Here is a 26,389-nt window from a genome sequence, read left to right on the forward strand (position 1 = left end):
TGCACTCCAACCTGGGCAACAGAGTGAGACTCCATCTCAAAAAAAGAAAAAAAGAAAAAAAAAAAAAACTCAATTCCCAGACTGTACTTCAGATCAATCAAATCGGAATCCCTGGAGGTGGGATCTGGCTTCAGTGTTTTAAAAAATTCCCCAAATGACTCTGATGTGCAACCAAGTTTGAGAATGAGGGTCTCAAGGTGGCATTTCTCAAGTCTAACGTGCACACAAAGCACCTGGGGATTTTGTTAAATTGCAGATTGTAGTTCAGCAGGTCAGGGGTGGGGCCTGAGATTCTGTATTTCTAATAAACTCCCGGGTGATGATGATGTCACTGGTCTGTGGACCACCTTCAATAAGCCAATCTTCAGCTGTTTCTTTAACACCTGAAGGGAATGGAGCCACTAACAAGTCACAGAACAAAGCAAAGCACTTTTCAGAACACACAGCTCCCCACTTAAAACCTTTCTGAGAGGATTCCTCTGCACTGTTAAGATACATTGCAAACATCTTACTATGGCCTACAAATCATCACCTGGGCAACTTTTGACAAAGCACCAAAAAATCATAGTCTCTGGGGTAGGGCTTGGACTTTGGCAGATTTTTAAGATTTCCCAGGTGATGCTGATGTGCAGCCAGGGTTGAGAATCCTAACTCCCTGTAACAATGTCCTAAGTCGTTGGCTCCTGCAGTTTCTATCAGAACAGCCCTTTTCCCAAATCCCCATGGCTATATTCTCTCTGGGCATTGTTGACTGGATGAAAGGCAGGCAGTGGGCTTAAGCTACAACATTGTGCCCCTTCCCTGGGAAATTAGGTATGAGACCCAGCTTGATCTGGCTATTCCTGTGTATTAGTCCATTTTCACACTGCTGATAAAGACATATCCAAGACTGGGCAATTTACAAAAGAAAGAGATTTAACAGGACTTACACTTCCACATGGCTGGGGAGGCCTCACAATCATGGTGGAAGGCAAGGAGGAGCAAGTCACATCTTACATGGATGGCAGCAGGTCAAGAGAGCTTGTGCAGGGAAACTCCCATTTTTAAAACCATCAGATCTCATGAGATTCATCACTATCCCAAGAATAGCACAGGAAACAACCATCTCCATAATTCAATCACCTCCCACTGGGTTCCTCCTATGACACGTGGTAATCGTAGGAGTTACAATTCAAGATGAGATTTGAGTGGGGTCGCAGCCAAACCATATCATCCTGTTAACCCAGGAAATATGTAGTGGGGAGCAGTTGGTCACTATTTCCCCCAAGTAGACCGGTAACAGAGAAAGCTGCTCTCCCACAGGAATCCAAAGAAGACAAATAGTGGAACTTGGGACTTGGGGCTAGGGGGTGGGGAGGTTTCCAGGTCTCCCACCTTGAGGTTGTACATGGCAGAGTATGCGAGAATCTCAGTAACTACCACCTTTATCTCTGGAAGAGGGCCAGTTTCCAGGCTGAGGGGCTTCATGAAACTGTCCCTGCAGCTTAGAAGGTCTAATGTGACCCACAAACCTGGAATAGTCAAACCTTTTAGGAAAGATCCCTAAAAATCAGCTTAACCGCAGCATTTCTGTGTCATAGCAACATCCACCTCCTTTAAAATTTATAAAAAATGAGCAGCTATTTTGCAAGTTTCAAGAATAAGGGCTTTTGGGGTCTCAAACTGGTTCTATTTGTAAAGGAATCATCAGTCTTTAATTTCTGCAGCTGCAACTTCTAAATCTAGGCTCTCTGTTGACTTTGGGGGTATAATTGCATGTCTTGCCTGCTTTCTCATCTATGAACTGGAACTAAGAGTACCAATCTGATCAGATTGCTTTGAAGAATAATAAAAGGGTTATGAATCATGATACAGACATGGAAATGTCTCTTATGAATGAGTCACCATCTCCAGGAGGCACTGCTGTAGAGTAGTGAAAAAGAGGCCTTTGGTGAAGACTTATTGAAATCCCAGCCTATTCAACTATCCAATTATGTGACCTTAGACCAATTACCGCCCTGGGCCTCAGATTCCTCATTGCAGATACTGGCCAATAATCCCTATTTTGCAGAACTTTTGTAGGAACTGAATGAGATAATATATGAAGACACCAGATACACAGTAGGTGTTCAAAGATATGTTTCTCTTCCCTCTGTGACCTAGATTAGTTAGGGTATACCCCTTGTTACAGTATGGCTGTGATAAAAGACTACCTTTCCTCTCCAAATAACAATGGCTAAAATCAGCTAAACACTTATTTCTTTCTCATGTAACAATCTGAACATTGGGAATCCAGGCTGATGGAGATAGTTCTGTGGCTTTGGGAACCCTAGGTTTTTTGTTTTTTTTTTTTTTTTGAGAGACAAGGTCTCACGCCGTCACTCAGGCTGGAGTGCAATGGCATGATCATGGCTCACAGCAGCCTTGAATTCCTAGGCTCAAGCAATCCTCCTGCATCAGCCTTCCAAGTAGCTAGGACTACATGGTCATGCCATCACACCTGGCTAATTTTTTGTTTGTTTTTGGTAGAGATGGGGTCCCCCATATTGCCCAGGCTGGTCTTGGCCTCAAGTGATTCTCCTGCCTCAGCTTCCCAAAGCACTGGGATTAAAGACCACTGCACCCTGCTGCACCCAGGCACTTCCTATCATGCGGTCCTGCCAACTTCAGTATGGAGCATCCGTCTTGTAGTTGAAGATGGTGATTTTTAGCTAGGAGGAAAGAGAGAAGGGGCAATGGACAGCAATCCTCTCCCCTTTGAGGGCACGGCCTAGAAGTTCTGCTCTCATCCATCGGGCTAAATGTAAGCTAATGGCAAATGCAGCAGCCCCATTTTTGAGATGAAACCCCAGCTCTACCATTTACTATCTGTGTGGCCTTGGCCAAGTCATTTAACATATTGGTGTTCCTGTTTTTAAACATTTCATGAAGTTATTGTGAAAAGTACATGGGTTAGTATATCTAAAGCATTTAGGAGAATTACTCAGCACATATAAGAGTATAAACTATTATTATTTTTATTTGTGTAGCTACTCGGCCACCCCTAATTGTGAGAGAGACTGGGAAATATCTCTAATCAGGTGGCTGTGTGTCCAGCTAAGGTTTTAGAATTCTATATTTGAAGGAGGGAAGAGTGGACACTAGCAAACAACCAGAGTTTCTGCCATATCTGGGTAGTTAAAACAAGTGAAAAGACTACAGAAGGGACATGATTGTAATCTCTAATTTGGGTCTTAAAAAGCCTACATAGGCTAGGCGTGGTTGCTCACGCCTGTTATCCCAGCACTTTGGGAGGCCGAGGCGGGTGGATCACCTGAGGTCAGGAGTTCGAGACCAGCCTGGCCAACGTGGTGAAACCCCATCTCTACTAAAAATACAAAAAATTAGCCGGGCATGGTGGCGGGTGCCTGTAATTCCAGCTACTCGGAAGGCTGAGGCATAAGAATCGCTTGAACCTGGGAGGCGGAAGTTGCAGTGAGCCGAGCTTGCACTATGGCACTCCGGCCTGGGTGACAAGAGCAAAACTCCATCTCAAAACAAACAAAACAAAAGCCTACATAAGGCCAGCCACGGTGGCTCATGCTAGTAATCCCAGTGCTTTGGGAGGCTGAGGCAGGAGGAGCACTTGAGGCCAGTAATTTGAGACCAGCCTGGGTGACATAGTAAGACCCTATCTCTACAAAAAACAAAGAAACAAAAATTTTAGTTAGCTGGGCATGGTGGTGCATGCCTGTAGTCCTAGCTGCTTGGCAGGCTGATGTGGAAGGACTGCTTAAGGCCAATAGGTCGAGGCTACAGTGAATTATGATTGCACCACTGCACTCTAGCCCGAGCAACAAAGTGAAACTCTTGTCTCAAACAAAAACAAAACACAGCCAGGCGTGGTGGCTCACACTTGTAATCCCAGCACTTTGGGAGGCTGAGGAGGGTGGATCACCTGAGGTCAGGAGTTTGAAAGCAGCCTGACCAATGTGGTGAAACCCTGTCTCCACTAAAAATACAAAAATTAGCCAGGCTTGGTGGCGCATGCCTGTAATCTCAGCTACTTGGGAGGCTGAGGCAGGAGAATCACTTGAACCTGGGAAGCAGAGGTTGCAGTCAGCTGAGATCCTGCCATTGCCCTCCAGCCTGGGCAACAAGAGTGAAACTCCGTCTCAAAAAAACCAAAACAAACAAAAAACCCTACATAAAACTCCTCCTTGTGTGATAAAGCGAATGTGCACCATTCCTAGAGATGGAGAGAAGAAAAATAATAACAATATGTGAGGCTCAGCGCCCAGCTGGATCTTACCTGTCCACAATGCCATGTTTGGAGGCCTCATAATATTCTGACTTTATGAAAAGTACCGTGTTTTTTAACCCCATTCTCTCTCCAGATCTTGTTGAATGCTTACCATCTGCCAGGCACTAGGCTGGGTGTCCATGGTGAATTCTCTTCTCTCTGGCAGTGCCATCACGCTCTGAAGTTTGTGAAGGCCCTCACAGGCAAGGCATCAGGACTCCCCACTGTGAAAGCACGGCTCCCATGAAGGCATCCCCTGCTCCTTCCCCACCAGCCCCCACCCTCCCAATGTGTCAGGAGATCTAACTGGCTTTTCTGGTTACAGATTCACTAGGTCAAGGGAGGGGAGGAACAGTTTGTCATGCAGTCATACACCTAATGCTAACATTACTTGAGCTTGTGCAATGGGAGGCCTAGAAACACGGGCCCAAAGCCTCTCCCCCAACTCCCAAGGCAGGTACAGGCTGGGCCCAAAGGACCAGTTACTTACCTTCCAGCAAAGTGGATTTGAACATGGAAATTAAAAAACAAAGGAGTGATTCTTCACATTATAAAAGATAGGCAATAGAATTTCCAGAAAAACCCTGTAATACATTTTACCTTTTATTTGCTAGTAACTCTTCAAGAATGCACACTTAAAATATATCTTTTGTACAAAGTTGATATTTTACTGATGTTTCTTGGTGGTAACTCTTTAAAGACCCTAGCCACCTTTAAATTTCTCAGCTCCATCATGCCTCCTCAAATAGTTTATTGTTCATAAACAAACACTTAAATGTTTGTTGGCTCCTTTGGCTCAGAAGAGCCCTCCAATTAATTCTTTCTAAAGCCAAATAACCTGGTAAGCAAATAACCACTCTGTAAACTGCTTGCCTAATGTGTTCCTTTCAGAGAGTCTTCTGGTGAGGAATGTTATAGGTGTAATTACTCTGCCTTTTTTTTTTTTTTTTTGAAACAGGGTCTCCCTCTGTCACCAGGGAGTGCAGTGGCGAAATGGTGGCTCACAGCAGCCTCAACCTCCCAGACTTAAGCGATTCTCCTGCCTCAGCCTCCTGAGTAGCTGGAACTACAGGTATGTGCTACCATGTCCAGCTAATTCTGGGAAGGGTTTGTTTTGTTTTGTTTGTTTTTGTAGAGATCGAGGTTTCACCATGTTGCCTGAGCTGGTCTCAAACTCCTGAGCTCAAGTGATCAGCTCGCCTCAGCCTCCCAAAGTGCTGGGAGTATAGGCATGAGCTGCCATGCCTGGCCTGCTGTCCAGTTTTTTGATGTGCTTCTGATTTCATTTTGCAACCATCATGGCACTTCTTTAGGGGTTGTTAGCTTTGGATGGACAGGCTCCTGCTCCTCCTTGGGCAGAGAAAGGCGTTGGCATTAGGACCTTCATATTCACCTTTTCCAAGACCTTTTAAGGGGGCCTAGAATTTTTGTCAGTAAAATACAAATAAAGCCTACAGGTTTTGGCCCATGTACTTTTAACAAGGTGCTATTAACATGCACAAGGTATTTTTAGCAGCCACTGCCTTGTGATTTCCCATGATTCCACGGAACTCCTAGGGCAGGTCCTCCAAACTCAGCTGATCTTTTCTCTAAAACCAACGTCCATCTCACTTGGGCTTCACCCACAAACACAGTCATTCATGGGTTTCTATCCGCTTGTCATTAATACTGTTTCCTTCTTTGAATTGGGCCCCTTCAATACATGTTTCAGGTAAACCTGCCCTTTCTTCAACAAACCTCAGTTATTTTCTGCTCTGCAACCTGATCTGGGGTTAACTAAGCCACCCTACAGAGGACAAAGTGAACTGTGTGTATCCACCCACCCCCACCCCATCCTCCAGTCCTCTTACTGATTTTTGTGGAAAAATGTATGTGTGTATACATTTAAGTATATGTAGAAATTTAAATTTTCTACTGATTTGTCAAAGTAATTGCTAAAAAAAGTAAAAAGTCTGAAGACCAGGAAAAGACTCAAGGATTTCACCCTTCTAAGATTATACACAGACACCCCCTCCTGTGCCTTTTCACTATCTGGAACAGGATATGAGTATGGTTTGACCTCAAGCTTCATAAATGCTCATTGATGGAATTTCTCCACATCTGCCCCTTTGCCAAGCACAATTTAGTGAACATTTATTGAAGGAATGGAGAGGGAACAGGGATGGCCCATTGTCTCCTATGGCTGCAGGGGCAGAGGGTTGAAACTCCCTGTAGCTGCATTTCTCAGCAAACACACTGGTCATAATGCATCTTGTTGGGACAGGTTGTGTCCCTCCTTCTAGAATTTCCTCCTCTGTCCTCTTGTTCTTTCCTTAGCTAACTTTGAATGGCCCTTGAAAACAGTTTAAATGGCTGCTCCTTGAGGAAACTGCCTGAGCCCCAGGCTGACCTCACCATCCTCCCCTTATATGGGGGTGGCCCTGGGCCCACCTGTGGCCTGGCAGGGGTCCCATCCATCACTGATGTACGGTCTCTCTCACTCTCTTGATGACCTATTCATTAAGGGAAGGAATAGTGTCTTATTGAGTTGTGTATTTTAATAGTGAGTGGCATATTAGATAAATAAATGTTGAGCCAATGGATGCAGCTAAGAACTTTGAGAAATCCATCTTTCTCATTAAGGTCAAGACTCCTAAGAATTTTGTTTTAAAAGAGACAGGGTATTGCTCTGTTTCTCAGGCTGGAGTGCAATGCCACAATCATGGCTCACTGCGGCCTCAACCTCCTGGGCTCAAGCGATCCTCCCACCTTAGCCTCCCAAGTGAGTAGCTGGGACTACAGGTATGCGCCACCATATCCAGCTAATTTTTGTATTTTCTGTAGAGACAGGGTTTCACCATGTTGCCTAGGCTGGTCTTGAACTCCTGGGTTCAAGCAATCCCCCCACCTCGGCTTCCCAAAGTGCTGGCATTACAGGCATGAGCCACTGCCCCCACACAGAAAATTTTTTTATAATCAGTGACCTAATAAAATGATTCAAAGAGTTAAGATAGTGCTTGGCACAAAATAGGCCAACAATAAATTAGTTATTATTACATCTTCTAAGAATGCCTACTTCTAAATAAGTTAATTCTTAACATCCCTCCATAGTCTCCCAATCTGAAACTTCCCTGGCTCAGAAAGCCCTCTTCTGCCGTTAGCAGCATCCCATTTGTTTCACGTTTTATTCACCACTCTTCTGAATATTTCCTCCAGCTACTCTGCTCTTAGAGTCACCCTCTTGACCCAAATTTTGTGTCCTCTGAGGCCTCCGGAGGGCCTTGCAGGGAGGTGGGGGTCCAAGGCAGCTGGAGAGAGAAGAGAAAGTCTCCTTGCTTTGTCTGAATCTGAAGGCATCAAATGATGGTTCTCAGATATGTTTGTTTGGCCCACAAAGGCGACACACTGTGTTTTGAAATAAAGGATACTAGCTGCCAATATTTATTCATAAAAATTGGGATTTCTGTCAACACGAGGCCAAAATTCTTCTTTTTTTTTTTTTTTGAGATGGAGTCTCGCTCTGTCACCCAGGCTGGAGTGCAGTGGTGCAATCTCGGCTCACTGCAAGCTCCACCTCCCGGGTTCCCACTATTCTCCTGCCTCAGCCTCCTGAGTAGCTGGGACCACAGGTGCCCGCCACCACGCCCAGCTAATTTTTTGTATTTTTAGTAGAGATGGGGTTTCACCGTGTAAGTCAGGATGGTCTCGATCTCCTGACCTCGTGATCCGCCCGCCGCGGCCTACCAAAGTGCTGGGATTACAGGCGTGAGCCACCGCGCCCGGCCACTAGGCCCAAATTCTTTCAAGGCAATAATCAGGTGGGGCAGAGACTGAGATGGCCCCTTTAGAGCACTCGTGCTCCTGTTCACCACTCGTGCTCCTGTTCGCCCCAACTCCCTATTCTGCCCCAACAGAGTTCAAATGCTGGGGCTGATTTCACGACACTCACAGTTTCTCCCAGTGTTATTTTCCTCATAGGAAGAGGAAAGGGAAGTATTTCTTGTCCCCGCGTCTCAAACTAAAGAGAAAAATGAGAGTGAGACCCAGGAGGTCATATGTTTTGAGAAAAATACAGTGAAGGTACTCTTTGTGTAAGTAAAGAATTTGATACAAAGTTAACCTGTAAGCCCAAATATGTCTGGTTCAGAAGAATAAAATTCAAGAGGCCATTCTGAAAACAATCTGGCTCAATTCACTTCTTTTCTTACCTTATATGCTTCACCGTGTTGTCATTTGGGCTGAAAACCTCTGGTCAAATTGACAGAGCCTCCTGGAACTCAAATCCACCCGAGATCCAAAAGTTCATTAGTGAATGGATTTAGGTTCCATCTCTTCCTATTTTCAAACTGAAGATGGACTAGGCTGACTGGTGGCTTTGGGGACTGGAGTGGGAAGAACACTCTTACTTCTCAGCCAAGCTCCTGATTTCTTTCCCTACAAGACAAGTATTAATAGCAAGATGAAGGGAGGCAGGAAGTTCTAAGATGGATAAACCACAGAATCCAGTGTGCCTGGAGAGTGTGAACTACTGTTTGGATTAGAGAGCTCTATTTTTAATCAACCATAAGTAATTATTTTTATTTTCTTAACTTTTCTTTTTGAAACAATTTCAGTCCTTAAAAAGTTGCAAAAATAGGCTGGGCGTGGTGCTCAGGCCTGTAATCCTAGCACTTTGGGAGACCGAGGTGGGCAGATTGCCTGAGCTCAGGAGTTCAAGACCAGCCTGGGGAACACGGTGAAACCCCGTCTCTACTAAAAATACAAAAAATTAGCTGGGCGTGGTGGCGGGCGCCTGTAGTCCCGGCTACTCGGAAGGCTGAGGCAGGAGAGTCACTTGAACCCGGGAGGTGGAGGTTGCAGCCTGGGCGACAGAGTGAGATTCCATCTCAAAAAAAAAAAAAGGTTGCAAAAATAGTAAAAAGATTTCATATAAACTTTTGCCCAGATACTCAAAATGTTAATACTTGAGTACAAGAATTACAATCGCCAGACGCAGTGGCTCACGCCTGTAATCTCAGCACTTTGGGAGGCCAAGGCAGGTGGATCACAAGGTCAGGAGATTGAGACCATCCTAGCCGGGCCATGGTGAAACTGTGTCCCCTACTAAAAATAAGCAAAACCAGCCGCATGCGGGTGGAAGCGCGTGGCCTGTAATCCCAGCTACTCCAGGAGGCTGAGGTGGTAAACTGCTTGAACCAGGGAGCTGAGGCTGCAGGAGCCAGGATTGCGCCACTACACTCCAGCCTATTGCATGAGAATCCATCTCAAAAAAAAGGAATCAGACCATGAATACCAATACTCATCAGTTATTATCATTGTATTTTATGTAATTTTGACACAAACAAGCCATTCTGACTTTACATAATTTATTCTGATTTCACCAATTGTCCCACTATTGTTCTTTTTCCAGCCCAGGCTCTAATCCAGGATTTCACATTGCATTTCACTGTCAGGTCTCCTTAGTCTGTTTTAGTGTGGAACAGTTCCTCAGTGTTTGTCTTTCATGAACTTGACACTTAATAAACCATCTCTCAATTTCAGTCTGTCTGCTCCCTCCTCAGGATTAAATTCAGGTTATGTATTTGGTAAGAATATCACAGAAGTGATGTTGTATCCTTCTCACTATATCACATTAGGAGATACATAATGTCTGGTGATATCCCAAAGGTTTCTCCACTGTACAGTTATGAATTTCAAAGGGAGAATAGTATCTTCTGAAGACTTTGAAATGATATCTTTTTGTTATTTTCTTTGTTACTTCTATTTTTTAAGAGATGATGTAAATATCCTTTCTCTCATCACACTTTCAACCAACATCCATTGATGATTCTTGCATAAAACTACCATAATTTTTTTTTTTTTTTTTGAAACGGAGTCTTGCTCTGTTGCCCAGGCTGGAGTGCAGTGGCACTATCTCAGCTCACTGTAAGCGCCACCTCCCAGGTTCACACCATTCTCCTGCCTCAGCCTCCTGAGCAGCTGGGACTACAGGCGCCCGCCACCACACCTGGCTGATTTTTTGTATTTTTAGTAGAGATGGGGTTTCACCGTGTAAGTCAGGATGGTCTCCATCTCCTGACCTCGTGATCCGCCCGCCTCAGCCTTCCAAAGTGCTGGGATTACAGGTGTGAACCACCGCGCCTGGCCTAAACTATCAGAATTTAAAACTAGAATAACAGTGAGGAGAAACATAAACCTATGAAAATTACCTAAAAAACGGGAATGTCCCTGGTCCTCTCTTTCTCAGAGAGCAGGTGGAAGTTATAAGCTGTCCATTTCTTTCTTTCAATTATTAATGAGTCCTGGGCTTCCACAGAATGGCCTTGACCCTACAGACCTTTGAGAGTGCTGTGTCTCATACCTTTGGCTCATTGGGTAATATGGCCTTGTGGCATCCATATTTTAGACCCTGCATAAACCCTACACTCCAAGCTAACAGATCTTAGATTTTTCTGTATCTATTTGCACAGGACCTGCTCATCCTGGCACATGTGGTGTCACTTGGGCTGTACCTGTTTCCATTTTCTTCACCATTTTTACAAATCAAATACTTCCCAGAAGTCTCAGCTTGAAGCTCTCTTCTGCATTAAGGCATTATGGGGGTACAGGGCTTAGCTTTTCTTTTGACATTTTTCTGTACTTAAGAATGAAGCTTGGAGCCAGCATGGTGGCTCACACCTGTAATCCCAGCACTGTGGGAGGCTAAGGTGGGAAGATCACTTGAGTTTAGGAATTTGAGACCAGCCTGGGCAACAAAGTGAGACCTTAGCTCTACAAAAAAATAAAAAACAAATCAGCTGGATGTAGTTGTGCCTGCCTGTAGTCCCAGCTACTCAGGTGGCTGAGTGGGGAGGATTGCTTAAACCTAGGAGGCCAAGGCTGCAGTGAGCTGTGATTATGCCACTGTACTCTAGTCTGGGTGACAGAACAAGACCCTGTCTCAAAAAAAAAAAAAGTTTGGGCCTCAGCATTCATTCGATAACTCCTATAGTAGGGGGCAGACAAGGAAGGGTAATTCATATCTCTTGAGAAGTAGTAAAAAGAAGTACATAAAATCAATGAATTATAAAACAAAAAAGAAAAGAACAAAGCTCATGGAAATCCAAAGAAATCACAGAAAAGGTGGCATTTAAAATGGGCCATGAAGACTGCAGATTCGGAGCTCTGTGTGAAGGTAGGAGGCTTTTAGGCAAAGAGGAAAGCTGGCTATGGGCATAAAGTGTTCACACTTACAGAGATATATGCAAAGTGTATCTGGGGCTGAAACAGTATGCATTCTAGAGTGGTTGAGAAAAGGGATCATAAGAGATAGGCTGAACTATCTTATATAGGCCCTTATGCTGTGCAGAGTGGTACCTTAGCCTGGGGTTTCAGGACAATAATTCTTGCAGGAAGATGGAAGGTGGACTGGATAAGGGTGTTATTGGAAGAATGGGCACCAATCAGTAGAGTTTCAGGGGGAAGATAATCACCCAAATGTAGGCAGCAGTTAGAAAGGGGCAGCTAGTTTTCAAGCAACCAGTGTATATTTTTTTCTCTGCAATTCTGAAATCTCAAAAGCTGAAAACAAAAAATTTTTTCCTGAGCTTGCATAAAACATATTTGGTAGAAAACCGTAACCTAAACTGATGCAAAGCTATTTATTATCTTTGTCTTTATCTCACCTAGATTAAAAGACAGCCATAATTCTTTACTGCTCCTCCCATCCACAGGTGGTGTCTGTTTCCTCTCTGCATGAATCTAGCTGGCCTTGTCATTCATTGGCTTAGACCAATAGAATGTGGTGGAAATGAGTCTATGTAGCCTTCAGGGCTGGGCCTTAAGAGATCTGCTTCTGCATTTGCCCATCTTAGAAAGTCTCTTCCAGCAGCCAGCTGCCAGGTAGAAGCCCAACCACCATGAGCTTATCCATACTGTTAGAAAGCCCAAAGTTGCACGGAGAGGCAAGTTGAAAGAGCACTGAAATGCTCAAATGGGAATGAAGACTTTTTGGATTTTCTAGCCCTGCCACGTCACCAACTGAAAGCAGCTGAGTAAATGACTCCAATCACACCATGCAAAGCAGAAGAACCTGCCAGCCAAACCCTTCCCAAATTCCTGACACAACAGATTTCTGAGCAAATAAAATGGTGATTTTAAGCCACTAATGTTTTGTGAACATTTGTTACATTGCAATAGATAATCCAAGCATATACTTATGTAATTCATGATTTTCCTTGCAGAAAATTAGTAGAGTGTCACCCCAGACCTTACCGAAGGTATTATGTAATATATGATACATGCACATTTTACCTTTCTAAATTGAAAAACAAAATCTGAATTTAGAAATTCATCTGACCCCAAGAATTTTGAGAGGATTGTCCTTTGTACTATGGAAATAGAGTTGTCTACACTCCCTGTCTTTTGCGTTCACTAAATGTCATGCATGATGGTTGAGTCTCCTCCAGTCATTTCATGTATGTATCTCTTATTTCCCCATACTCATTAACAGTTTCTCTAAACCAGCAGCTAACTTCAGCATGTATCAGTGTCTTTTGGAAGGCTTGTTCAAACACAGTTTCCTGGCTCCACCCTCAGAGTTTCTGATTCAGGGGTCTGGGGGTGGGGCTTGAGAACTTGCATTTCTGATAAGTTCCCAGGGAACTTACCTGCTGTTGGTCCAAGGACCACTTTGAGAACTACTGCTCCAGGGAAAAGTGCTATATTTTAAATTTTAAGAATTTACCCACCAGCCCAAGGTGCTTACCAAATACACATGGATGGAATTTCTCCGCATCTTCCATCTTTGCCATGCTTTTAAAGCCTCAACTTTTACTTCCGGAGGTCTTCCTGGCTAGGTCCTAGACTTAAAAGACATTAATTCCTTGTTTTATTAGATTGTCGTTTTTGCTTTCTTCTCAGCACATTCGATAAGACACTGTGAAGAAAATGTCCCTTGTGATCTCTTTTTTAACCTGTCTTGGAACAAATCAGCAGAAATGCCTTCACTGTGAATCAAAGTTACCCTCGATTTATAGCCTTTTCTTCCTTATTTCCTTTTCTTTTGGTGGCTTCCAGATAAAATGTTTCTTGCTACCGTTTCACAAAATAGAAGGAGGGACCAATAGGAAGATAATGTTTTTGTTCAGAGGCCCATCTGTCAAAGCCTGCATTTTAGAGACTGCATTACTGAGGCCCGAAAAGTAGAGCCACTCGCTCTGGGTCATACAGCCGATAAACGCAAGCACCCGAGCTCAGTTCTTCCTGACCCTGTTACAAACGGCCTCAGTAAATGAGGACCCCCATCCCCTTCCCATGCCAGGAAAGCACCGCTCATTTGTCCTAAAGTTAACTTTACACAAATCACACCTTTCAAGCCTTCTTGAAACTTTTTTTTTTTTTTCCTCAAGGGTGACGGGACGGTCACGCTGATTCATCTTGGCCAGGGACCGCAAACATCTCCCCTCCTCCGGCCCAGGCGCCGTCACCCAGGCTCCACGGGTCCGCGGGACAGAGCCGAGGAGAGCGCCTGGAAGCGTCGCGCCCTCAAAGCCAAGCGATTAAGTTGGTTCCTCAAATTGTTCCCGACAGGAGGGGCAGGAAATAACACCGGGCTCTGGCGGAGGCCGCAGCAGGAGGGGGAGAAGCGCGGCCGTCTCCCGGGCAGTGCTGGCGGCCTCTCATCAATCTCGGGTCTAAGGTCCGGCCGGGTCATCATTCCTGCCGTTTCCCCAGCATTCGCGGTACCACATCACCCCTGCCTCGGTCGTCGCTCAGTCACTCCCTCCGCGCCCAGTCCTGGAGCGGCGGGGTTCCTGGAGGCCTGGGTTTCCTTAAGGGGCCCCAATGCCCGCAGCCCCCGACCCGCCCAGGTGGAAGGAAACAGGTCACTGGCGGCTGCAGGCCCGGGTCAGGCGGGGCCTGACAGAGGCAAAAGCCGGGAGGGGAGCGGAAGACGGCCAGGAGGACCCCTGCGCCCTCTCCTTCGCGCCGCCGGCCGGACTGCCAACCCAGCCACCCTGGGTGCGACGCGGCGCCTTCTCGGCCGCTGGGAGTCGGGCAACAGGTGAAGAGGCCGGGCGTCCGCTGCGCCTCCGCGGGGCGGTCCCTCTCCTGCCCGCCTCCCGCCCGCCCCTCTCCACGTCCCCTCCCCTCCTCCGGGCCTCCACCGCCTTCCCCGGCTGCCCGGCAGCCTCCCCTCGCTCGCTCTCCTCTTCCTCTAGGGCCCCTGCGCAGCTCGGGAGCCCGCGCACCGAGGCGCTAGGGGCGCCGCGCACTCGAGGGACACGCGCCGCGCCTGGACAGCCCCCGGCGGGCGCCCCCTCGCACCCCCTGCCCCGCGCCGGCCGCGCTCCCCTCCCCCGCGCCTGTGTCCCAGGGGCGCAGGGCCGCGCGTCCAGCCGCAGACCCGCCGGGGGTCCCCGGGGACGCGCCAGCCCGGCAGTGGCTCGACGATGGAGGATCCGCAGCGCGCCCGCTCGCACACGGTTACCACCACCGCCAGCTCCTTCGCAGAGAACTTCTCCACCAGCAGCAGCAGCTTCGCCTACGACCGGGAGTTCCTCCGCACCCTGCCCGGCCTCCTCATCGTGGCCGAGATCGTGAGTGCGAACGGGCCGGGGGTGGCGGGGGGCTCAGCTGGACCCCGGCGCGTGCTTCCGCCGTGCTTCTCGGGATGGAGCCTGCTCAGATCTTCCCGCGGGCTTTAGGGAACGGTTTTGCTCAGCCTCGCCTTCTTCCCAAAGTGTAAGACTCTCTAAACAAGGTCCAACAAACTCTGGCTCTCCTGGGAAGAAAGGGTTGTGATCCTCAGGATGTCTTGCTGTGGGAGAAATGCAGCTTGGTGGGCCCTCTCGGTGCGGCAGCAGATCCTGGGAGCAGGATACTTGGGTTAGTGGCTATTGAGTTTGTGTTGAGTGTCAGAGACACCTGGTGCCTTTCTCACCTGATCTCCACGTGGATGGCTTCCTCCCTGAAAATAAAGCTTTCCTAAGATCAGGGGAAGAGGAAAGGGCTTCTTTCTTTTCCTAATTTATCTCCCCGGTAGTAACATTGAGGTGAGTCGGGAAAATTTTCCTGAATAAAATCAGAGTGCCGCAACCTATTTTAGGACCAAAGAGGTCTTTTGCAAGGTGCTGTGCACATCCTGTTGTAGGCTCAGAACATTCCTGGGAAGGAGGCAGGGCAGGGGCGTTCTTCTCTCCATTGGAGGGCATAGAGGCTGGAAACTCACGTGATCTCCCCAGAAGTCCCAGCCAGTCCTTCATGGCTGAGAAAGGACTGGAGCCCTGTCAGCAGCTAGAGGTGGTCACTGTTTGAGTCTTCTTCGTGTACCAGAGTCTTGTCAAGCCCTTCAGATGTCCTCATACCCTCGTGTCATCCACAAGACCACCCTCCCCTGTGAAGGCCTAGAGAGGGGACGTAAATCACACCAGTGGATGGTGAAGCATGGATTCAAACCCAGGCCTGCCTTTCTGCAGGGCCCCGCTAATAACTGCGAACAGTTGAGACAGCTTCCAGCTGCCTCAGCAGTGCCCTTCTGCCATCTCTCATAGACTTTTGTTAAATATTTGGGAATTCAAATCGAGCTTATGTAGGAGTTAGAGAATGGGCACGCCATCACGGTGCAGAAGTGACTGAAGACCTGGCCAGTTCCTTTGAGAAACCTGAAGTAAATCCTGTGTACCTCAAGTAGCTTGCTTGCTCCCCCAGTCTCAGATCCCACCCGGACCTGCTCTGTGAAGCTCCTGGTGGTCATAGTGCACGTAAGGTATGAGAAGTGTTGGCTTAGCTCCTCTCCCAGCTGGTTGCCTCAGCGGGTATTGAGGACTTCAGGAGACTCAAAAGCTGAAGGTATTAGAATCGCCTTGCAGGGCCTGGCTTTTAGGAGTTCAATAAATATTTGCTGTGCAAATGGAGGAGTTGGCAGGCTCCTGTGCTTCAGCAGCGCAAACAAAAGCTAAAATGAGGGAGATGGGCCTTCTACCTTGGGGTGGATTTGGGCCAGGCATGAAGCATAACGCCTTTTTTTTTTTTTTTCTGATTTATGATCAATATGCTCTGTGTACTGCACTTTTCAGGAAATACAAAAGTGAAAGAAATGTAAATGGCCCACAATCCCATTACTAGAAATAGTCACTGTTAACATGTTAGCATGTATCCTTTTAGATTTCATTTAAGTTGTTTGAAAAAGATGGGAAAACATGTAAGCAAAATCACCCTTATTACTACTATAGTTTTTATTTTTGACAGAGATAATTATGCACCTTTTTTGTTTGTTTGCTTTGTTTTGAGACAGGGTTTTGCTCTCTCAGCCTGTGGTGCAGTTGGCACCGTCATGCCACCTTGACCTCTGCGACTCAAGCGATCTTCCCATCTCAGCCTCCTGAGTAGCTGAAACCACAGGCATGCACCACCACAGTTGGATAATTTTTAATTTTTTTTATAAGGACAGGGTCTCTCTGTGTTGCCCAGGCTGGTCTGAAATTCCTAGGCTTAAGCAATCCTCCCACCTTGGCCTCCTAAGGTGCTGGGATTATAGGCATGAACCACTGTGCTCCACATTATGCCCATATTTTAAAGATTCGGTCCTACAGGCAGAAATGTACGTTTCTCTATCTTCATCTCTTAGAGCTCTAAACAACATGTTTATCATGCTGTTTTTTGGTGTTCCCTCACCCACCCAGTGGTAGACATTATCCGTTGCCTTTCTACTCTGAAAGGTGAGGCTTTAGCTGGGATGCCCTCTTCCCCGCCTCCAATTATACATACCCTCTTCCTGTCTCCCAGTATAGGTCCCCACTTATGATGGTTCAACTTAGGATTTTTCAGCTTTACAGATGTTGTAAAAGCAGTATGCATTCAGTAGATATCATACTTTGAATTTTGAATTTTGTTCTTTTTCCGTGCTAGTGATACGCGGTAGATATTTTTTCATAATGCTGGTCAGCTCTCAGTCACCCACGCCATCACCAGCGCAAACCACCCATCCTCTCCAGCGTGCTGTGCTGCCGGGTGATTCTGCCAGCTGTAAGCTAACCTAAGTGTTCTGAGCACGTTTAAGGTAGGCTAGGCTCAGCTATGATGTTTGGTAGGCTGGGGTATTAAATAGATTTTTGACTTTGGATACTTTCCACTAGGGTGGGTTTATCAGGATGTAACCTCATTGTAGAGTCAGGGGGCAGCTGTGTCGTCTTCAGGTGATTTGGGTTAGATCAGCAGCCAGTGTTGACCTAAGACACTGTACATGCCACTTACAACTGACCCACTGGGTAGACTATGAATGCTTTTCCTTTTGCTGCCCAATTTCTTTTTTGCCCTAGTGTTAGTAATTCTCTTTTTTCATTTCATATTTCTCCAGCTATTCAGTCACTAATTTAACCCTAGTTATTTAAGTCTCCTGTCAAGAAGCTGAAAGACTTCGGGTATTCTGTCAGAATCATCCTCATGACTGGCCTCTCTGGGAGCCTCTGGCGTGGTGGCCTGCGCACAGCTGGCCGAGTGGACTCTCCTGCACCATCACCCTGAAGATTCTCTTCCTTTCTTTCCTGGGTTGGATCCTCTGCTTCCCATGTCCAGTGTCCTCTGTCTTGCCTTGCTTCCACTGGGGGCAGACAAAGCCTCTTGTGGTTTTCTAAGAAAGCATGCATGTGGAAATGGAAATTTCCACCTTTCAGAATATCTTGATTCTATACACAATTCCTAGTTTGACTAGGTAAAGAGTGTTAGATTGAAAATGTTTTTCTTCAGGATTTAAAATGTATTCTTTTATTGTCCTTTAGCTATTCTGATCTAGTTTTGCTTTGTTTTGTTTTGTTTTGTTTGAGATGGTGTCTTACTTTGTCACCAGGCTAGAGTGCAGTGGTGTGATCACAGTTTACTGCAACCTACCCCTCCTGGGCTCAAGTGATCCTCCCACCTCGGCCTCCCAAGTAGCTGTGACCACGGGCATGGGCCACCATGTCCGGCTGATTTTTTGTGTATTTTTGGTAGAGACAGAGTTTCGCCATATTGTCCAGGTTGGTCTCGAACTCCTGAACTCAAGTGATCTGCCTGCCTCGGCCTCCCAAAGTGCTGGGATTATAGGCATGGGCCACTGCACCTGGCTGTAAAAATTTTTACTTCAATTATTTATCTCCCTCTACCCCCTGACTTCTGGAAATGTGTTGAACCTTCTTTTTCCCAGAGATCTAAAATATCACAATGATGTGCCTTCATTTGAGTGTGTATTCTCCCAGTGTACTGGGCACCTGGTGTGTTCTCTCAAGTAAGGGAAATTTACGTAAGCTTTAGGAGACTCCTCCCCCGTTTTACAAAGCTATTTTTAGTAAACAAAATACAAATTTTTTTTTTTTTTTTGGAGACAGAGTCTGGTTCAGTTGCCAGGCTGGAGTGCAGTGGGTCTCATAATGTCACTCAGGCTGGAATTGCAGTGGCGCAATCCCAGCTCACTGCAACCTCTGCCCCCTGGGTTCAAGCAATTCTGGTGCCTCAGCCTCCCAAGTAGCTGGGATTATAGGCGTGCACCACCATGCCTGCCTCATTTTTGTATTTTCCATAGAGACAGGGTTTCACCATGTTGGCTGGGCTGGTCTCCAATTCCTGACCTTAAGTGATCCACCCACCTCAGCCTCCCAAAGTGCTGGGATGACAGGTGTGAGCCACCTCACCCAACCAAAACAAAATAATGGCTCTTTTAAAAGTTTATAAAAAATAAACATTTATACATTGTTGGTCGGGCATGGTGGTTCACACCTGTAGTCCCAGCACTTTGGGAGGCTGAGGCCGGCAGATTGCCTAAGCCCAGGAGTTTGAGACCAGCCCAGCCAACATGGTGAAACCCCATCTCTACTGAAAATACAAAAATTAGCCCAGCATGGTGGTAGGCGTCTGTAGTCTCAGCTACTCAGGAGGCTGAGGCAGAAGGATCACTTAAGCCCAGGAGGTCGACGTTGCAGTGAGCTGGGTTTGCGCCACTGCATTCCAACCTCGGTGACATTGTGAGACCCTGTCTCAAAAAAAAAAAAAAAAAAAAAAAAAATCACATTCTTTTAAGTTAAAGGTATAGGTTGGGAGTGTATCCTTGGACACAGTTTTGGATAACTGTCTTCTCTTCTCAGCTGCAGTTCACTCAGACTGACTTTTACATTACAAATTCAGGAAGGCAGTACAGCTCACTGTGGTTGAATGCATTTGACCTGTGTTCAGTTTCTAGTTCTGCTCTTCACCATGTACAGTGTGAGCCATTCTTTCAATTGGAAAGTATCTCATAAAGTTGTCAGGACCCGAACCACACAGCTGTGCATGAAATGCTTAGCAAAATACCCTGGATTACTCTTCAGTTATCTCCTTGTCTCATTGCCTTCTCTTCAGCTTCCAGTTTTTGCTGTTTTGCTTCCAGCCTTTTCCTTTGGTATATTTTAACTCCAGCAAATGCCAGACAAAAATGAGGCAGGCATGGTGGTGCATGCCTATAATCCCAGCTACTTGGGAGTCTGAAACACCAGAATTGCTTGAACCCAGGAGGCAGAGGTTGCAGCCAGAAACCATCAAACCTTCTAGCTCCCTGGACTTGACCTTCCACAGCTCCCTCTCCTCATGTACTTGTCTGGGGGCTGGGCTATGTTGATCAGGAGTGAATTCAAAGTTGGTCTACCATGAACGGGAAGATGCTTGAATACTCATCCCTGCTGCTATAATATCTTGGCAGAGAAGCCAATGTAACATCATGTGGAAACCAAACCATGGTAGTTTCCTTTGTTTTAAAGTTTTATAACAAGCTAGAAGCAATCCAGTACTTGACCTGTGAATTGTAGGATGCTGTGATCTCATAACTATTACAAGTACTTGAAGAATGAAAGTGGTTTGTAAGAAGCTGAGTAAATTGTGCCCTTCCTGTTATTGATGACTTCAAAATGAATTATAGTATCCATGTAATAATGTTAGGTCACCTTTTATTTATTTACTGTCATGAGCAAACTTAGTTGGGAAGGATAAATAGGGTTTACTGAGAGTTGGCATTTTAATTATTCTATTGCCCTGTTGAATTCCTTTAAAAAATAGTGAACATGGTTTCCATTTCTTAAAAGCAATACCCGACATTTGTAGAAAAAACTTTTATTTATTAATTTTATCATTGTTGTTATTATTTTTAGATAGAGTCTTGCTCTGTCCCCCAGGCTGGAGTGCAGTGGCATGATCTTAGCTCACCGCAACCTTAGCTCACTGCAACCTCTGCCTCTCAGGTTCAAGCGATGCTCGTGCCTCAGCCTCCTGAGTAACTGGGATTATAGGTATGCATGCCACCACGCCGGCCAATTTTTGTATTTTTCGTAGAGACCGCGTTTCACCAAGTTAGCCAGGCTGGCCTCGAACTCCTGGCCTCAAGTGATCCACCCACCTTGGCCTCACAATTGTTCCAGAATTTAAGTTATGTATCATCTGTAATTTTTTTTAAAGCGTAGTCTCTTGTAAACTACTCTGTTTCCTGCTGTGACCATCTGTGCTGGATACCTTCCATTTGTCCTTCAGATTCCCTCTCCACCGTGCTCCTGTATGGACTTCTTAAGGGCCTCCCTGCCCTCTGGTGTCCCACTGGCTGTATCTACTGGTATCATCAACACGAGGCTCTCGGGTGAGAGGAGAGCAGGTTCTGGACCTTCATTCCCCAGGGTTCCTCCCTGCTGGGTCTCTGCTGGTTGTCTGTGTCCCTGCACAGAAGACAGGCTACCTAGCAGCTCTCTGCACACTGCTCTTTTCCCTGACTTCGATAACTATTCGCTCACTCCCGCTTCTAATTGCCAAGTACTGCCCTATAGCTTGTGGTTTTCCTGCACCCTGCTGTGTAAACAACATCCTTATTAAACCCTACTCAGATTACCCAATCTGAATGTGCCTGCTTTCCTGCTGAGACCTGATATATTAGCTGTTTTCATCAGTGATTAATTTCTCATGACATTCATAATGGCCACATAGTATTCCGTAAATATTCAGGCTCCTACTGTTCAACATATGTTTATTTCCTCCTTTTAAACATGTTTGAAGCTAAATCTTTCTGGATGTTCTTTAGTGTTTTCTGAGGATGATTACTTAGAATTGATAAGAGGGTATATGAATCTTCTTTAAAGATAAGTTTATTGGCAGGGCAAGGTGGTTCACACCTGTAATCCCAGCACTTTGGAAGGCTGAGGCGGGACGATCACCTGAGGTCAGGAGTTCAAGACCAGTCTGGCCAACATAAAGAAACCCCATTTCTACTGAAAATACAAAAATCAGCCAGGCGTAGTGGCGGACACCTGTAATGCCAGCCACTCTGGAGGCTGAGGCAGGAGAATCACTTGAACCTGGGAGGCAGAGGTTGCAGTGAGCCGAGATCGCACTACTGCACTCCAGCCTGCGTGACAGAGTGAGACTACGTCCCAAAACAAACAAACAAAAAAGATTATTAAGGTATACAGTAAATCCACATTGTTTAGTGTAGCGTTCTGTGAGTTTTGGCATTTGTGTTTTTGAAAAATAGCTTTATTGAGATATAATTACATATGAAATTGACCTTTTTAAAGTCTGCAACTCAGGGGTTTTTAGGATATTCACAGAGTTGTATAGCTATCACCACTGTCTTATTTTAGAATTTTTTTTTTCCCCCTGAGATGGAGTCTCACTCTTTCGCCCAGGCTGGAGGGCGGTGGCACAGTCTCAGCTCACTGCAACTTCCGCCTCCCAGGTTCAAGCAGTTTACCTGCATCAGTGTCCTGAGTCGCTGGGATTATAAGCCACCACACCTGGCTAATTTTTTTTTTTTTCTGAATTTTTAGTAGAGATGGGGTTTCACCATGTTGGCTAGGCTGGTCTCAAACTCCTGACCTCAAGTGATCCACCCACCTCGGCCTCCCAAAGTGCTGGAATTACAGATGCACACCACCACGCCCAGCTAATTTTTGTATTTTTAGTAGAGATGGGGTTTTGCCATGTTGGCCAGACTGGTTTTGAACTCCTGGCCTCAAGTGATCCACCCATCTAGGCCTCCCAAAGTGATGGGATTATAGGTGTGCACCACCATGCCCAGCCAAATATTTTCTCTTTTAAAAATTTTAAAAAATGTCTTCCTACTGTCACTACTCTTATTAAAGAATGTTTTCACCCCTCAAAAACAACTTCATCCTTATTAGCAGTCACTCCCCATTCCTCCCTTCCCTCAACCTTTGGTGACAACCAAGTTAACTTTCTATCTTTAGGAATTTGCCCTTTCTGGACATTTCACATAAGTGGAATCCTATGTGGCCCTTTTGGTCTGACTTCATTCACTTAGCATCATGTTTTTTAGGGTCATCCATGTTGTAGTATGTATCAGTACTTCATTTTTTTTAATTGGCAGATATTTCACTGATGTATACATTATTTTGTTTACTTATCAGTTGATGGAGTTGTCATAGGTACTTCGTGTTCATGTTTTAATATCTGAATCAGGGTGCAGCTTATAATTGATGCCAAATTCGTATACTGCTAAAACAAACAGAAACCTGGCAGCTGGGATTTCAGTCTGGATTCTGTTGAATCTATAGATCAATTTGGTGAGTACTGCCATCATAACAAAATGAAGTCTTATAACCTATGAACATGGGATGTTCATATTGCCTATTATGAATAATGCTGCTGTGAACTTTCATGTACAAGCTTTTCTTTTCTTTTCTTTTCTTTTCTTTTCTTTTCTTTCTCACAGTCTCACTTTGTTGCCCAGGCTGGGGTGCAGTAGCGCAATCTCGGCTCACTGCAACCTCCGTCTCTCCAGTTTAGATGATTCTCCTGCCTCAGCCTCCTGAGTAGCTGGGATTACAGATGCCTGCCAGCACGCCTGGCTAATTTTTGTATTTTTTTTAGTAGAGACTGGATTTCACATGTTGGCCAGGCTGGTCTGGAACTCCTGACCTCAGGTGATCCACCTGCCTCAGCCTCCCAAAGTGCTGGGATTACAGGCAAGAGCCACCCTGCACCTGGCCCAAGTTTTCTTTTTTTTAATTAACAGTTGTTTTTTTTTTTTTAGAGGAAGGATCTCACTCTGTTGCCAGCCTGGAGTGCAGTGGCATCATTATAACTCATTGTAACCACAAACTCCTGGGCTTGAGCAATTCTCCCCCTCAGCCTCCAAGTAGCTAGGACTACAGGTGTGGGCCACCCTGCCTGGCTAATTGTTTAATTTTTTGTAGAGACAGGGTCTTGAACTTCTGGCCTAAAGTGATCCTCCCACCTTGGCCTTGCACAGTACTGGATTACAGTCATGACCCACTCTGGCTAGGTCATGTACAAGCTTTTATGTGTACATATGTTTTCAGTCCTCTTGAGCATTTAGCAAGGAATGGAGTTACTGGGTAATGTCATATCTTTATGTTTAATGTTGAAGTGGCTCAGTGTGGTGGCTCACGCCTGTAATCCCAGCACTTTGGGAGGTCAAGGCAGGCAGAATGCTTGAGCCCAGGAGTTAGAGACCAGCCTAGGCAACATGGTGAAACCCCATTTCTACAAAAAATAAAAAAAATTAGCTGGGCATGGTGGTGTGTGCCTGTAGTCCCAGCTACTCAGGAGGCTGAAGTGGGAGGAGCACTTGAGCCAGGAAAGTTGAAGTTGCAGTGAGCTGAGATTGTGCCACTACACTCTAGCCTGGGTGACAGAGTAAGATCCTGCCTCAGGAAAAAAAAAAAAAAAAAATTAAAGCACTGCTAGACTGTTTCCAAAGGGACTGTACTGCTTTACAATCCCTGCTGCAACTTGAGGGTTCTAATTCTTCACTTTCTCGTCAAGGCTTATTTTCTTTGATTCTGGCCATCCTAGTGAATGTGAGATCATATCTCATTGTGGATTTGGTTTGCATTTTCATAATGACTAACAATATTGAGCAATCTTCATGTGCTTAATGGTCATTTGTACATTTTCTTCAGAAAGCTTTTGTCCATTTTAAAAATGGGTTAATTTGTCTTCTGTTGTTGAGTTGTACAAGTTCTTTACACACTCTGGCATAAAATCTTTGTCAGATATATGATTTGAAAGTATTTTTCTCCCATTCTGTCTGTTATCTTTTCACTTTTCTTGAAGATGTCCTTAGAAGTGCAAAGGTTCCTAATTTTGAAAAAGTCCAATTTTTATAGTTTTTCTTTTGTCATTTGTGCTTTTGATGTCATATCTGAGAAGGGTTTGACTAATCCAAGGTCACAAAGATATTCTCTATTTTCTTCTAAAAGTTGTAGGTCTTATATTTAGGTCTACGATTCATTTTGAGTTCATTTTTGTCTATGATGTGAGGGAAGGGTTTAACCTCAATCTTTCACATATGGATATCAATTGTCCCAGCACCATTTATTAAAAGACTGTTTTACTCCCATTGAATTATCTTGACACTCTTGTTGAAAATCAAATGATCATAAATATGATGGTTTATTTCTGGATTCTCAGTTATATTTGATTGATGCACATCTCTACTCTTATGCCAGTACCATGCTGTATTGATTACTGTAACTTTGTAGTAAGTTTTGAAATTCAAAATGTGAGTCCTCCAACTTGGTTCTTTTTCCAAGTTGTTTTGGCTATTCTGGGCCCGTTGCGTTTCCAAATGAATTTTAGGATCAGCTTGTCTTACAGTGCCAAAACAAACTACTGAAAACCTGGTGGCTGGGATTTCAGTCTGGATTCTGTTGAATCTATAGATCAATTTGGTGAGTACTGCCATCATAACAAAATCAAGTCTTATAATTTATGAACATGGGATGTCTTTATATCTATTTAGGTCTTCTCTAATTTCTTTCAACAATATTTTGTAATTTTCAGTATACATGTCTTGCGCTTCTTTTGTTCAATTTATTTCTAAGTATTTTATTCTTTTTGATGCTATTGCAATTGGAAGTATTTTCTTAAGTTCATGTTTGGATTGTTCAGTGGCAGATTATAGAACTCCAATTGAGTTTTTATTTCTCTTATTTTATATAAAAAATTTATACAAAAAAATTACAAGGTTTCAAACCTTGTTGCCCAGGCTGGTCTCAAACCCCTGAGCTCAAATGATCCACCTGTCTTGGCCTCCCAAATTGCTGGGATTACAGGCATCAGCCACCATGCCCAGCCTCCAAATGAGTTCTATATCCTTTCTCTTGTATTCTATAACTTTGTCGACCTAATTTACTAGTTCTAATAATTATTTTGTGGTTCGACATATGTTTTTAAGGCTTTTGGTGTTGCTGCCAAGTTATACAAAAAAGTTCATACCAGCTTGCATTCGAATGGTGTTTCAGCATATAACAAGGTTTGTTTCTGCAAATACTCAAATTTTCTTTAGATATTTGCCAACTTGTTTGGGGTAGGAGATATTTGGAATAATTAAAACGAATTTGGCATGGGCACCAACTGGTCAGAGAGAACATCAGCTATAAATAATATTCAGGGGAGCCTGGACATGTGAAAAAGAGCAAATTGTTTTTATTTGCATTTCTGTGATCATTAAAGTTGAACATTTTAAATATGCTTATTAGACATCTATTTTTAATTAATTTATGTTTTTTGAGACAGGGTCTCACTCTGTTGCCCAGTCTGGAGTGCAGTGGTGTGATCATTGCTTACTGCAGCCTCAACCTCCTGGGCTCAGGTGATCCTCCCACCTCAGCCTCCCAAGTAACTGGGACTACAGGCACATGCCACCACACCCGGCTAATTTTTTGTATTTTTGGTGGAGACAGGGTTTCGCCATGTTGCCCAGATTGGTCTTGAACTCCTGGGCTCAAGCAGTCCACCTGCCTCAGCCTCCCAAAATGCTAGGACTACATGCCTAAACCACCATGCCCAGCCACATGTTTCTTTTTATTACTATTCATGCCATGTTTTTTGTCAGAAATTCTAATTTGTATGAAATTTAAACTGTTATCTTCCTTTAGCCTTCTGGGCGTTACTTAGCTAAACAGGGCTTCCCCAGCTCCAAGGTTACACAAATACTTGAAGAAAATATAGGATAATTTTTTTTTTTTTAATATTTACTTTTTTGGTTGGGTGTGGTGGCTCACATCTGTAATCCTAGCATTTTGGGAGGCTGAGGTAGGTGGATGGCTTGAGCTCAGGAGTTTGAGACTAGTGCGGGCAACATGATGAAACCCTGTGTCTACAAAAACCACAAAAATTAGCTGGGCGTGGTGGCGT

The 26,389-nt window shown here is 45.0% G+C and overlaps 1 protein-coding gene and 1 long non-coding RNA gene across 2 annotated transcripts in view; one reads left to right on the forward strand and one right to left on the reverse strand.

Annotated features, from left to right (window-relative positions):
* Positions 1-8,896, reverse strand: part of LOC116273848 — a 44,600-nt gene extending 35,704 nt beyond the window's left edge. The window contains exons 1-2 of the long non-coding RNA XR_004182323.1: positions 8,449-8,896; positions 4,374-4,485 (exon numbers count right to left, since the gene is read on the reverse strand). This is a non-coding gene — a long non-coding RNA (uncharacterized LOC116273848). The remainder of the gene's footprint in view (positions 1-4,373; positions 4,486-8,448) is intronic.
* A 5,488-nt stretch (positions 8,897-14,384) lies between these two features.
* The window catches only part of CMTM8 (CKLF like MARVEL transmembrane domain containing 8), a 130,627-nt gene continuing 118,622 nt past the window's right edge, over positions 14,385-26,389 (forward strand). Inside the window, exon 1 of the mRNA XM_003895216.2 lies at positions 14,385-14,820. Within this exon, the coding sequence (XP_003895265.1) occupies positions 14,674-14,820 (147 nt within the window). The 5' untranslated portion in view covers positions 14,385-14,673. The remainder of the gene's footprint in view (positions 14,821-26,389) is intronic.

This window comes from Papio anubis, chromosome 2, assembly GCF_008728515.1.
Source record: "Papio anubis isolate 15944 chromosome 2, Panubis1.0, whole genome shotgun sequence".
Lineage (NCBI taxonomy): Eukaryota > Metazoa > Chordata > Mammalia > Primates > Cercopithecidae > Papio > Papio anubis.